The sequence below is a fragment of the Acomys russatus genome, chromosome 17 (genome assembly GCF_903995435.1).
Source record: "Acomys russatus chromosome 17, mAcoRus1.1, whole genome shotgun sequence".
In the NCBI taxonomy this organism is placed as follows: Eukaryota; Metazoa; Chordata; class Mammalia; order Rodentia; family Muridae; genus Acomys; species Acomys russatus.
The window spans coordinates 39,055,199-39,068,774 of record NC_067153.1 but is presented as its reverse complement, the minus strand read 5'-3'; the positions used below and the strand labels follow the sequence as shown (position 1 = coordinate 39,068,774).

At 51.4% G+C, this 13,576-nt stretch overlaps 2 protein-coding genes across 3 annotated transcripts in view; both read left to right on the top strand.

The window, feature by feature from the left end:
- Eppk1 (epiplakin 1) overlaps window positions 1-512 on the top strand; it is a 35,387-nt gene extending 34,875 nt beyond the window's left edge. Inside the window, exon 4 of the mRNA XM_051159345.1 lies at window positions 469-512. Within this exon, the coding sequence (XP_051015302.1) occupies window positions 469-512 (44 nt within the window). The remainder of the gene's footprint in view (window positions 1-468) is intronic.
- Window positions 513-920: 408 nt separating this feature from the next.
- Nrbp2 (nuclear receptor binding protein 2) lies at window positions 921-5,593 on the top strand. Of its 2 annotated transcripts, XM_051159782.1 has the most exons (18): window positions 927-1,087; window positions 1,542-1,664; window positions 1,734-1,835; window positions 1,932-2,021; window positions 2,200-2,240; window positions 2,340-2,434; window positions 2,559-2,582; window positions 2,653-2,736; window positions 2,818-2,873; window positions 2,954-3,049; window positions 3,450-3,582; window positions 3,706-3,808; window positions 3,901-3,951; window positions 4,030-4,165; window positions 4,867-4,920; window positions 5,012-5,075; window positions 5,161-5,216; window positions 5,330-5,593. In XM_051159782.1, exons 1-18 carry the CDS (start codon window positions 965-967, stop codon window positions 5,396-5,398), a joined length of 1,500 nt encoding a protein of 499 aa, XP_051015739.1. In that variant the 5' UTR covers window positions 927-964; the 3' UTR covers window positions 5,399-5,593. The 2 variants fall into 2 exon arrangements, 1 of the variants encoding a protein (XP_051015739.1); XR_007832189.1 differs by lacking the exons at window positions 2,200-2,240; window positions 2,340-2,434 and having other exon boundaries at window positions 921-1,087; window positions 2,559-2,736; window positions 5,012-5,216.
- Window positions 5,594-13,576: the final 7,983 nt, after the last annotated feature.

Genomic DNA, 13,576 nt, shown 5'->3' with positions numbered 1-13,576 from the left:
CTGGTCAGGGGCCAGCTGGTGTTTATATTTAAGAGAGCAGGCAGGGTCACTATATAGCAAGGGGAGGTGAAGGTGATGGGAGGGCAGATGTGAGAGTGAGGGCAGTTGAGGGGTGGGTAAAGGGGAATTCTGCTGGATGAGGCAAGGGAGAAACTCTAACTCTTTGTGGCTCCATTGTTTCAAGGGAGCCCATAGTGGAAAGGAGAGGGTCACATATGGGGAAAAAAGAGAAACTTTCCATTATGCAAAGTGGGCTTGCAAGCTGAAAGAGAAGTACGGAATTCTGGGCCAGGGAGAGACAGGTGGTGAGGGTTTAAAGTGCATCTTGTCTGGTGGTGTGTTGGTGCATTCATGCGCCACCTTTAGTGATGTTTTCCTTTCCTGATGGCCCCATTTCTGAGATCATATGGCCTCCTGCCACTGAAGTGCCTGCCCCCAGATGCCCTTGACCCTTGCTGCCCCCTCCAGACTCTCGGACGCTCTATGTCAGGCCGAATTCAGGACATATGTAATAGGAGCAGGATCCGAATGTGGTGCAGGAAGAACTGGCTCCAAGAGTTGCGCAGAAGTGATCCCCCAGGTCAGATACAGTCCTCTAGGAGAGCCACAGCTGCCTGGGAAGCCTTGGAGAGGCCTCCGCAGGAATGGGTGGTGCCTTTGAGGGGCGCGTCTCCTTTGGGCGGAGCTTTTGGGGGAGCAGGAGTGGTCTGGATGACGGGGCGGGGCTCTTTCGCCCTCGGTAGAGCTACACTCCAGCACCAGCCCGCAGAGGCGGCTCTAGAGGGGCGGGTCGACTCCTCCCTCGGGTCCGCTGCGAGCCCGCGCCTCCCAATTCCCGGAGCCGAAGAGGGCTCGCGGCGGCCGCTCCGTTGGGCTCCAGGTTGGGCTGCCGGGCGCTGGGCCAGGGCGGGCAGGAGCGGGGAGAAGGCTTGCGCGGAGGGCGGCGGCCTGGGCTCGCCGAGCCATGGCGGCCCCGGAGCCGGCGCCCAGGCGAGGCCGGGAGCGCGAGCGGGAGGACGAGAGCGAGGACGAGAGCGACATCCTGGAGGAGAGCCCGTGTGGCCGCTGGCAGAAGCGGCGGGAGCAGGTGGGCACGGGTGCGGGTGACGCCGCCGTCCCGTAGCCTAAGGCTGGAGGCCACTGGGCGGTGGGGCCCGGGCAGCCTGCCGGTGTCCCCTGACGCCCTGGCCTCTGTAGGCTCTCGGACCCCTTTGCCCTCCCCCACCCCCACACCCTGGTGAGAAACCCCCATTCCTTGAACATCAATGTTATCCTGGGACCACCTCCACGTGCCTCTTGGAACCCCCTCTACCCCTCTAGGGATAGTCCCCAACCTCTAAAACCTGCTTTCCCTTCTGGCCCAGCCCCTGGACACCACCCCTCTGCTCCTGGGGGCCAGATTCCCCAGCCTCACCACCCCCAGCTCTCCTACTGAGCTGGGCAGGACTGGCAGCACATTCATGCCTGGGGGAAGGCTGTAACAGAGACCACGTCCACACCCTGGGTCTATTCGTATCAGGAAATACAATCTTCCCACCTAGGTGAACCAAGGGAACATGCCGGGGATCCAGAGCACCTTTCTGGCCATGGACACGGAGGAGGGGGTAGAAGTGGTGTGGAATGAGCTCCACTTCGGGGATAGGAAGGCCTTTTCGGCCCATGAGGTGAGGCCTGTTCATACCCCCTTTGCCCCATACTGTCGAGCGCCCCCACGACCAAACCTCCTTCCCCAGGAGAAGATCCAGACCATGTTTGAGCAGCTGGCGCTGGTGGACCACCCCAACATCGTCAAGCTGCACAAGTATTGGCTGGACGCCTCTGAGGCCCGTGCTAGGGTGAGCTAGGGGCGGGTGAAGGGGCGGAGTAAAGCCACAGGCTGGGTGGGGCAGCATGGGGACCCACCCGCAACGGCGGAGCCCGCCTGCCCGCAGGTCATCTTCATCACAGAATACGTGTCGTCTGGCAGCCTCAAGCAGTTCCTTAAAAAGACCAAGAAGAACCACAAAGCCATGAACGCCCGGGTATGGGGAGTGTGGGCTGGGGACTGGAGGGAGATCCAGGAGAACTTAGGGACAGTAGTGGGGTGGGGTGGGGGGGGGACTCTGAGTGGCCTCGGGTCAGGAGCGGGGTAGAGGGCGGGCTCCGCAGGCTCAACAGCCTCTTGGTGCCCACCCGACGGAGTCGTGCGTCCGCTGCCAGGCCTGGAAGCGCTGGTGTACTCAGATCCTGTCTGCACTCAGGTGAGGGCCCGGCCTTGCCCACGAGCTTGCCTCTTGCTTTGCACCTTTCCGGTGCCCTCTGACCCGGTTTTTCCTGCCTCCCTACCTCTGTGCTTCCAGTTTTTTGCACGCCTGCAGTCCCCCCATCATCCACGGGAACCTGACCAGCGACACCATCTTCATTCAGCACAACGGCCTCATCAAGATTGGCTCTGGTGCTGGCGAGCCGGGGCAGGGGGCAGGGTTCGGGAACCTGCGGGAGCCCAGGGCAGAGACTGCCCCAGTGTACCAGCCTGCTGACTGACACCCTCTCTTTTCTCTCCGTGTTCGCCATTGCAGTGTGGTACCGTATCTTCTCCAATGGTGTGTGGGGCCCTCTGGGGTGTGGGGGCTGTGGAGAAACTGGTCTGCTCAGCCCCATGCTCGTTCTCAGCACTTCCTGATGATCTCCGGAGCCCTATTCGAGCTGAGCGGGAGGAACTCCGAAACCTGCACTTTTTCCCACCGGAGTATGGCGGTGAGTGCTTAAGAGGCTCTAGGGCATCTGGCCTGCTGGCGCATCAGACTGACCAACCCTGCCTTGTTGTCCCCATTTCAGAAGTCAATGATGGGACTGCTGTGGACATATTCTCCTTTGGGATGTGTGCACTGGAGGTACTGTCCACTCGCCTCATAGCCTTTTCTCCTCTGGGCTCTACTCCATCTCACCATGTCCAATTTGTCCCCACACCCAGATGGCTGTCCTGGAGATCCAAGCCAACGGGGATACCCGGGTCACAGAAGAGGCCATTGCTCGAGCCAGGCACTCACTGAGTGACCCCAACATGCGGGTGAGCAGCTTCCCTTGGCCCTCTGGGGCTGGCAGCAAGTGCCTCAAGTGCTCTAGGCAGGCTAGAGGTGCGGCCTGGTCATCAGTGTAGCAGGGGGTGCACTAAGGCCCACTCCGAGACTCTCCTAGAGCTCTCGCATGTGCTACAAGGGTGACTGGAAGTAGAGCATGGGGTGTTTGGAGCTCAAGGCCTGCCTGTTCTCAAGTTTACAGAATCAGATCCTGAGCTGCTAATGGGATGCCTCCTTCACTGTGCATCCACACGGGAAGGCTCCTGCAGCGTCACTGAGGCGGGAGGATGTGGTGATTGGACCCATGGGGTCTAGGGTCTTCAGGGATCTCCTCTAGAGCAAAGATTTTTTTCTTCCACCCACTACCCGCCTTTCTTCTCCACAACCTAGGAGTTCATCCTCTCCTGCCTAGCCCGGGACCCTGCCCGCCGACCCTCTGCCCACAACCTTCTCTTCCACCGTGTACTCTTTGAAGTGCACTCCCTGAAGCTGTTGGCGGCTCACTGCTTCATCCAGCACCAGTGTGAGCAGCAGAAGTACTGGGGTGGGGCCAGGATCCTGGGGTCAGAACATGGGAGGGTCTTTTTTTTTTTTTTCAGGGCCCTTAGCTTGAGGCCATCTCCCTGAGCGTCTTTGTGGTTCACAGACCTTATGCCTGAAAATGTGGTAGAAGAAAAGACCAAGGCAACAGACCCACATGCAGTCTTGGCTGAGATGCCCCAGCTCCATGGACCCCCAATGCAGTGGCGGTGAGCAGAGGCCAAATGACGCCTCCCCTACTACTAGCTGCCTGGCTAGCCTTTGGCCTGACACCCCTTATGTACCTCTCACCCCGTTCTAGGTACTCAGAGGTCTCCTTCTTGGAGCTGGACAAATTCCTGGAGGATGTCAGGTAAGAGCTGGGCATGAGACTGAGTGAGGAAAAGTACTGTTAGGCCTGAGCCCCAGCTACCCCCTCGTCTATCTCCAGGAATGGGATCTATCCACTGATGAATTTTGCCGCTGCTCGGCCCCTGGGACTTCCCCGTGTGTTAGCCCCACCCCCGGAGGAAGCCCAAAAGGCCAAAACCCCAACACCAGAACCCTTTGACTCAGAGACCAGGAAGGTGAGTCCCAACTCCTGCTGCACTGTGCTGTCTCTTTGAATTGTCCACAACCAGATACTGGGTGCCTTTCTCTGAGGAATCTGTCTCTCCCCGATCCCAGTTCTCCTCCAGGATGCCAGAGACCAAATCCAAGCTGACCCCTTTGTGGAAACTGTGATCCAAGGGAGGCACCCATTTTCCCCAGAGGCTTCTTGCTTTTGCAGTCCCTTCCCCGACCCTGTTGCCCGGGGACTTTGACCACCTCCATTCCTCTATCTGGATCCCTGTCCTCCCGGCTTCCTTCCTTCCACCGTGCACCCTAAATTCTAATGCCAGGAGTCAAAGTGTCCTGAATCCTGGCAGCCCAGAGATCTGGTGGAAGTCAGCCTGAGCCTCAGCCTCCTGGCTTGCTCCTGCTGGCACCTAGCTTTTCTAAGCAGCCAAATCCTGGGACACAACGTTCCCTTATTTCCCACAGTTCATTCCGTCTCTGTCTCTGTCTCTATCCCCTCTCCCCACCCCCAAGGCATTGCAGTCATCATTTTGTACCCAAACTGAAGGCCAGCCCTTGGAAGCCTTCTCTGAATAGCTCAGAGCTGGCAGTGAGATGTGCTTTCTGGACTTCCCTTGGAGATGTTTACCGTTTTGGGGGTCTCTGTGGCTCCTTCTGGGCTCCTTTGCTAAGTAGCACTCTGTGGCTAACACAGCTTCCCTGCCCTCAGGTGGTCCAGATGCAATGTAACATGGAGAGAAGTGAGGACAAGGCTCGCTGGCATGTGAGCAAGGGCCCTGGGTGGGGCTAGGGAAGATGGGAAGGGAAGGAATCAACTCTAGCGTCAGCCCCCGACCACGCCCTTCCGTCCCCAGCTCACTCTGCTTTTGGTGCTTGAGGACCGGCTACACAGGCAGCTGACGTATGATCTGCTCCCAAGTAGGCTGGTAGGGGATCAGGAGGTGGGCTGGGGCTCGGGCACTGGTTGGTACCACAACTCACTTGTCCTATGTCCTCTCTTAAGCTGACAGTGCCCAGGACCTCGCCGCTGAACTAGTGCACTATGGCTTCCTGCACGAGGTGGGTGAGCAGGGGGTGGGTGAAGGGTGGGAGGTAGGGGTTGGGGGTTTGGAAAGGTGCGGGGTCTGCCAAGCTGTCTAATACTACCATAGTAACCAACTCATCCACTGCAGGATGACCGGACAAAGCTAGCAGCCTTCCTGGAGACCACGTTTCTCAAGTACCGTGGGACACAAGCTTGACCCTCCCAGTCCTGGCATCCCAGGAGCGGGTACCAGGGCTCAGGGTTGTATACTTGGCAAAGAGCCCCACGCTGCTCAGAGCTGCCTTCTGCTTGTGTTCCCTGGAACGGAACATGGGCCCTGCTAGTGAAGACCAGCCCCACAGCTTTCTACAGCAAGTGTGGGACCCCAGGGTGGTGATGGAGCCCTGAGCCTGGATGGCAGTGGAGGATACAGGTCAGTTAGGGCAACTGCATCATCTGGTTCTGGGCAACAACCATGCCTCAGGTGGCATAGGAGCCTAGGGAGGGAGCCTGGACTCCAAAGTGATAGAGTTCAGGTGTCAAACAAAACGCTGGGCATCGGGCAGACCAGACCTGGTTGGAGAATCAGAGGTTAGAGAGCTTCGGGTTGGACCCATGGCCAGCAACCCGCTGGGCCCACTCAGAGCAGTTCCTGTCCCTGCAGACCTGTCTTGGTCCTTCTCTCTCTTATCTCCCACACCCTTGAAACCAGGACCTGTGTCCTCCCCAAAAGCCCTCCTGCAGGATCTTTCTAGTCTTCATCTGCTATCCTAGGGGCTCGGAGCTCAGGCATCCTTTGCACCTCCTCCTGAGGAGCTCTGTGTTTGAGCTCTGAGGATGTGGGCTCCCTGCTCCCTCTTTTTCCCAACTCAACTTGCCTCCTCAATCTTTACTGGTTTTAAAGACCTGGTAGGTTTCTCCTTTCACAACCACCGATTTCTTGGTTCTTGAACTGCCTCTCTCACTTCAAATTTAAAGTCCTAAACATTTTTACGTGTCTATTTAAATTTAACACATTCGGATTCTGTTTTAAACACTTCATATGTGAAACCAGGAGAGCTCACAATTGTGTTATTAACAGCTCCATATTGCTGCTGTGACACTTACCCAAAAACCCAGCGGTATGAGACAACACAAGTGCGGTGCTCAATACGGCTCTCACTAGATTAAAATCCAGACCTCAGTGGCTAAGTTACCTTCCGGAAGCTGGGGTTGTTGGGGTGGGGCTCACCTCCTGCTCCTTCAAGCTATTGGCAGAATTCACTTCCCTGTCATGGTAAGGCAGAAATTCCTGCTTTCTTTCTGGGGCCAACTAAGAGCCCTTCTCAGCTTCTAGAGAAGCTCTCTTTTCTCCACCTTCAAGACCAGCAGCGTCAAGTTGCATCTTTGTCATGGACTGGTTGTCTGGTTTTCCACTGCCAGGAAGGCGGGGGGCCTTTGGTTACTGGGTTGGACGCACCAAGATAACCTGGGATGATATTCTTCTCAGGGTCTGTAGGTTAGTCACACCTGCAGAGTACCTTTTGCTATGGAGACTGATCATCCTGGGTTTTGGTGCCTAGAGGATGGACAGGGCCAATGGGTGTTTTTGTGTTGCCTGCCATACCACCTTAACCGAAACCAAAACCTAAAAAAAATAAAGCAAATTTGTCAAGGGACATCTAATAAATTAAATGAACTCTGATTATGCATGGCCTGACGTAGTTTATTTTAAAAGTCCATAGTAGACTGTATAAGTGATTAAACTGAACTTGAAATCATCAGTGCTGTACTTTATTTTGCCTCTTTTTGTTTTGTTTTTCATAACAGGGTTTCTCTGGGTAGCTCTGATTATCCTGGAATTGCTTTGTAGACCAGGCTAGCCTTGAACTCAGAGATCTGCCTGCCCCTGCCTCCCAAGTGCTGGGATTAAGGTATTTGCCACTGCCGCCTGGCTGTTCAGCTTATCTTTTGTTTTTCCAGACAGGATTTCTCTGTGTAGTTTTGGCTTTGTAGACCAGGCTGGCTTCGATCCACCTGCCTCTGCCTACCGAGAGCTGGGATCACAGGTGAGTGCCACTCATGCCAACTAGAGATATGATTCTTGCCTAGAACTCAGTATCCAGACCAGGCTGGTGCTGTGGTCATTAAAGGTGTGAGTCATCATGCCTTACTGCTTAATGTTTTAAAATTAGAGTTGTTGGGGACAGGGTTGACAGTAAACCAGAAATGCAGTCTTCTTCCCTGATTCTACACAAATTCGAGTCTCTTAGCCTCAGCCTGGAACAGAGATCTGCCTGCCTCAGCTTTCCCAATGCTAGGAGTAAAGGCATGTTCCACCATGCCCTGCCACAAGCATGCTTTTAGTCCTGTTTGTTGGTTTTGACATGGTAGGTGTCCTCACATGGAAACCTTTGGGCTAGTCACCTGCCCACCCCCTTACTCGTCATCCCAGTTTGATGGGCATCGCTGCTGTATTAGTTTCATTAGTGTAGGCCTTAGCTAAGAAAAAGGTTCCCTAGGTTCTATTTTCTTTCTTGCACAATTTTTTGTTTTCTCTGAAGTTAATAATTTTCTTCTCTATTAAAAAAAAAACACCCCATCTGGGCTGTGTGTGTGTGTGTGTCTGTGTGTCTGTGTGATAGCACATGAGGGCAGCCTGTGGGAGTTAGCTTCCTTTCCACCATGTGGGCTCAGGGCATTGAGCCCAGATTGTCAGGCTTGTGGCAAGCCCCCTTTCCTTCTGAGCCACTCACCAGCTCTTCTCCGTAGTTTCCTGTATGTGTTTGCCATCAATTCCTCTTTGGGCTCCTCTCAATATTTAGGACCAAGCACAACTGACCACATTTCTTTTACTGGATTGCCACCAAGTGAACCCGGTGCTGCTTGCTGTCGTGTAGGGGTTCAGTTCGTCAATTGCCCCGCACCAGGGGTCTACTGCTTGCCTTTCTTGTCCCCCACACATTCTTCTCCCTTCATTTACCACCCCCCTTGGGAAGGAACATCCGTCAAGTTGCCTGAGGAATAGAAACGTATGGGAAATTTTGGAATCTTCACCCGTTTGTCCTTATTCTAATCATATACATGCTTGAAAATGTCTGAGGTACGAGAGGTGTGTTTAGCTGAAAACTCTTTCTCCTCAGGACTTAAGGGTGTCATGTTACATTCTTCTAGTTCCAGGAATTGCCAGGCTTCTGGATTCTGACCTTTTGTGTAAGAGCTCTTCTGTTTCTCCCGAGCTTTTCTTTGCCCAATGTTTTGGAAATTATCAGTGACTCTCCACTGTAAAAGAAGAATGGGCGGGGGGGGGGGGGGGGAAAGGACATTTTCTTGAATCATTTGATTTCTCTCCTATTTTACTGGATAAATTGAGATGTTGGATTTGTATTTTCTATTGTTTTACGTGCATTTATCACGTGTTCATGTGTGTTTACCTGCATGCATGAGCTGCTTGTGAAAGGGCTCAAGGGCAGAGTGAAGACTTTTCTTTTTTGGAATTTAATTTTGTTGTTGTTACTGTTGTTGTAAGTACATTCTGACTGCAGTTTCCTCTTGCTTTTCCACTCCTTCCTGCTCCTCTCCCACCAGAGCCACTCTTCCTGTTTCCCTTCAGAAAAAAGCAGGCCTCCCAGGGATGCCAGCCCAACACAGCAAAACTAGATACAAAAGGCACAAACCCTCATATCAGGCCTGGGTGAGGCAACACAGTAGGTGAAAAAGGGTCTCAAGAGCAGGTGAAAGAGTCAGAGGCACCCCTATTCCTACTGTTAGGAGTCCCACAAAAACACCAAGATAACAACCACAGCCTATATGCAGAGGACCTAGCACAGACTCTGTGAGTCCCAGGGAGCCCTGCTTGGCTGATTCTGTGGGTGCAAATCTCCAGTTTGGGCTCACTCTCTGCCTAATGTTTGGCTGTGAGTTTGTGCATCTGCTCCATCAGCTGCTGCCTGAGGCTGGCCTGACGATAACTGGGCGAGGCTCCGATCTGGACTTCCATCAACCAGTGTGGCTTCTAGTGGAGCAGGGACAAAACCTCTTTTATTTTGTAATTTTTTTTCTTTTCGGAGACAGGGTTTCTCTGTGTAGCCTTGGCTGTCCTGGATTCGATTTGTAGACTAGGCTGACCTCAAATTCGCAGAGATCCACCTACCTCTGCCTCCCCAAGTGCTGGGATTATGGGTGTGCACCATGGTGCCCAGATGACAAAACTTATTTGCAGAAGCAACTTTGTGAGATCTCGGGGTTCTGTTGTCTTCCATGAACAGGACTCCAAGAACCTGGTCCAAGCTGGGCAGTGGAGGTGCACACCTTTATTCCTGGAACTCTGGAGGCAGAGATAGGAGATCTCTGAGCTCAAGACCACCCTGGTCTGTTTTTTGTTTTGGTTTTTTTTTTTTTTTTTTCTTTCTCTAGACAAAAATCTATGTAGTCATGGCTATCTTGGAACTACTTGGAAAGGTAGATCAGGCTGGCATCCAACTCAGAGATCCACCTTGCCCCTGCCTCTTGAGTGCTGGGATAAAAGGTGTGTGCCACCATACCATACACAGCTAAACTTTGTTTTTCCATCTATTGAATTGCTCGTTTTCAGATTTTGTTTTGTTTTGCTGCTTTTGTTTTTTTAGTTTGGGGACAGCGAGGGCTACACAGAGAAACCTTGTCTAGAAAAAACAAACAACAACAACAACAAAAACCCTTGATCTACCTAACACTGGAACAATGGTGTTTATAGCCTGGACCACCCCGTTAGGAGTGGGCACAGGTCCTCTGGGCTAACAGTAAGGTGATGACAAAAAAATCAGGAGGCACCCATGTTCTGGGCCATGCTTGTGACAGGCACTCAGAACTGGTTTTTGCTAAAAATCGTTGACTCTTCATTTGGAGTCACAAGGCAGTTAAAGCAGTCAAATACTGTCACCTTGCAGTCTGGCCTCTAGCTATTTCCAGAGAAGACAGATTCACCATCTCAATGAGTTTTAAAGTTTTTAGTGGCTTGCCAAAGATTTTTCTGAAAGGTGATGTAAGTCACTATCAGTAGAAGCTGACACCAGAGGGATGGTGCCTGGGGCTCCCTCTGGTGGTGGTTGGTGAGACACAGCCAACTCAATATCCTCAGGGGCCCCCCTCCATTGTCAGAGGTTTCTGGTGGGCCATCTTGTTCTAAATATTGGAGGATACTGACCAATGTAATCATTATAGTTTCTGTTTCCTGGAAACTTTCAACTCTATTTTATTTTTGTTTTTTTGAGACGAAAAAATAAATAAAAGGTAGTCCTGGCTATTAGTATACCTGTCCCCAAACTGCCTAGCAACCTATGATGTCATCACCTGCCTGGCACTAGGTGTGCCAGCTGCCCAGGATATAAAAAGGGCAAACCTCTGGGGACTGAACTCAGGCTGACAGACTTGGTGGCAAGCCCCCACTGAGCCATCTCTGAGCTCCGAGTTTGCACCCAATGGTTACATGTTTTCATTAGTTCATTTAATCCTGACAGCAGTGGTGGGCTGTGATCTCCCCATTTTGCAAAGACTTGCCTAATTCCCGAGTCTTAAGTTTCTGGACAGGGTGGATTTGAACTTGAGATTGTTTAAAAATTGGGGCTAGGGAAGGAGCATGGCGGGTTTCAGGCTCTGGTTCAGCCCAGGATGCTTTTGTGGCCACAGCAGCCTCTCTAGGTTTGGGGGTCTGGATCTTAAGGGAGAGAAAAAAAAAAAAAGAAAGAAAGAAAGAAAGAAAGAAAGAAAGAAAAGAAAATTAAATTATATAATGGTAAGTTTTTATTAACAGCAATTTTTAACATTTAAACAAATTTTAATGTTTGTTTGGGAAGGTTAATTACTAAACATTTCTATGAAAAATAAAGGCAAATCTTCATCTCACTTCTTCTTCCCCTCTCATGTCTCTGTTTCCTTTTCTCTCTCTCTCCCTCTCCCCTCCGCCCCTCCCTCCCTCCCATTGGGGCACCCCTCTCCTTTCCTACTCTCCCTACACTTCTACAACAAACTTCTCCAGATCTGTTGCCTGGCATCTTATTTTTCATATTTAATATTGGTGGCCTGTACAGGGATCAGTGTAGATTTAAAGTTTGTCGGGTAGAGGAGTCCCAGGGTACAAGACAATGGGATTACCCTCCCCATACAGGCCACCAATGTAAATATAAAAAATAAGAGGCCAGACAACAGCTATGATATGGAGAAGTTTATTATAGAAGTGTGGGGGAGAGCAGGGATGTGCCCCAAGGGGGAGAGACAGAGACAGAGACAGGGAGACAGAACAAGAGAAAAGAAGAGGATAAGAGAAGAAGAGGTGGGTTTTCCCTTTTATATCCTGGGCAGCTGGTGCACCTAGTGGTGGGCAGGTGATGACGTCATAGGTTGCTAGGCAGCCCGGGGGCAGGTATGGTAACATTCCTTCCTTTTCCTATAATTAAAGAATGAGGATGTTAGATTGCTTTTGATTTAAGGTAAGTTAAACCATAGAAATGTAGGTTCACTGGAAGCAGCTCTTGGCTGCCATGTAAGGGGGAAAAGAGAGACAGAAAAAAGAAAGAGCAACAAAATGTCGGAATTATATGGGTAAGGGGAAAGAAAAACCCTGGCCCTGAAATTCAGGGTAGAGATCAGGGTATGCCAGCCATGTCCTGCAGCAGATAGGTACCAAGAAGCTCTGGGAGAACCTGGAGCTGTTTGTCCCAGGTCTGAGTGGCTGTCTTGGACCTACTTGGCAAGGTTGGCTGGGGTGGCCTTTAACTCAGACATCAGTCTAGTTCCGGCCTCTTGAGCGTTGGGATCAAAGGTGAGTGTCATCAAATACAGCTGGATCTTATTTTCCTTTCTCTCCACCGCAACCCCCACCCCCAGACAAGGTTTCTCTGTGTAACAGCCCTGGCTGTCCTGGAACTCTCTTTGTAGACCAGGCTAGCCTTGAACTCACAGAGATCTATCTGCCTTTACCTCCTGAGTACTGGAATTAAAGGAGTGTGCCACCACCTGGCTGTTTTCAGTCTACCCCCCCCCCCCACCACCAGAGATAGGGTCTCTCTGTGTAGCTCTGGCTGTCCTTAAACTCACTCTGTAGACCAGGCTGGCCTTTAAATTCAGAGATCCTGCTGCCTCTGCCTCCTTCGAGTTGGGATTAAAGATGTGTACCACCACTGCCCTGCCTTCAGATTTATTTGGAGGAAATCTTACTTGATGGTTTTGACGTTTTGATTTGGAGATTCAACATCTTTTGGGTATCCCTGATGATACTGTCGTGGTTCTTTCTGTGTTTTATTTCCTCATGCTGTTGTGCTTAAGTGTGAGGTACACGCCTTTAATCCCAGCACGTGAGAGGCAGAGGCAGGTGGGTCTCTGTGAGTTCGAGACAACCTGGTCTACAAAGTGAGTCCAGAACAGCCAGGGCTACACAGAGAAATCTTGTTTAAAAAAAAAAAAAAAATGCCGGGTGTGGTAGTGTACTCCTTTAATCCTTGTACTCGGGAGGCAGAGACAGGTGGATTGCTGTGAGTTTGAGGCCAGCCTGGTCTACAAAGTGAGTTCAGGACAGTCAAGGATGCACAGAGAAACTCTGTTGTTAAATTACTGGTATTGAATTTACCAGTATGACCTAATAATTGCCCAATGTCGAGAGCGACTTGTGGTTAAATTTACCAGTACGGCCTAATAATTTTTATTATCAGGCCTATAATTATTTTTTTTTTTTTGAGACAGGGTCTCTCTGTGTAGCCTTGGCTGTCCTAGACTCGCTTTGTAGTCCAGGCTGGCCTCGAACTCACAGCGATCTGTCTGCCTCTGCCTCCCGAGTGCTGGGATTAAAGGCGTGCACCACCACACCCAGCTCCAGACCTATAATTATTACAGCAGTATAACCCACTAGCAATCAATCAAGACACAGACACTTGAGGCAGAGGCAGATGGATCGCTGTGAGTTCGAGGCCAGTCTGGTCTACAAAGTGAGTACAGGACAGCCAAGGCTACACAGAGAAACCTGTCTCGAAAAACAAAACAACAACAACAACAACAAAAAAGACACAGACACTTGTTATATTTTGAAATAGTCTTAGTTAACTTGGGACAGGGCAGGCATTAATCCTCTAAACTACTTCCCACAGTGGGGCAGGTATGGGATCCCTGTCCCCATCCCATGCCATCTGCTTCTGATAATTTCTACCTCCCATCCATAATCCCATATACTTGCTAATGTTCTTCATCTGGGCCAAATCTCCCTCCATGCCGGCCATGTGCTTCTCTTCCACCTAAACCATGGTGGCCTTCCTTCTCTTCTCTTCAGTCTCTCTTCCTCCCAAGATTCTCTGTCTCTCCAAGACCCGGAACCTTAGCCGCACCTATCTCATTTGCCCTGCCCAGGTGATGGCTTTTGATTAGTTAGCGTCAAAATACATCAGGCCAA

What these genes read in the sequence shown, in the direction of transcription:
- Nrbp2 (XM_051159782.1), top strand. Translation starts at nt 965, where the DNA reads ATGGCGGCCCCGGAGCCGGCGCCCAGGCGAGGCCGGGAGCGCGAGCGG. An exon ending in TTGGGATGTGTGCACTGGAG is followed by an intron (nt 2,874 to 2,953) that starts GTACTGTCCACT and finishes CCCCACACCCAG; the next exon opens with ATGGCTGTCCTGGAGATCCA. An exon ending in TTGACTCAGAGACCAGGAAG is followed by an intron (nt 4,166 to 4,866) that starts GTGAGTCCCAAC and finishes CCCTGCCCTCAG; the next exon opens with GTGGTCCAGATGCAATGTAA.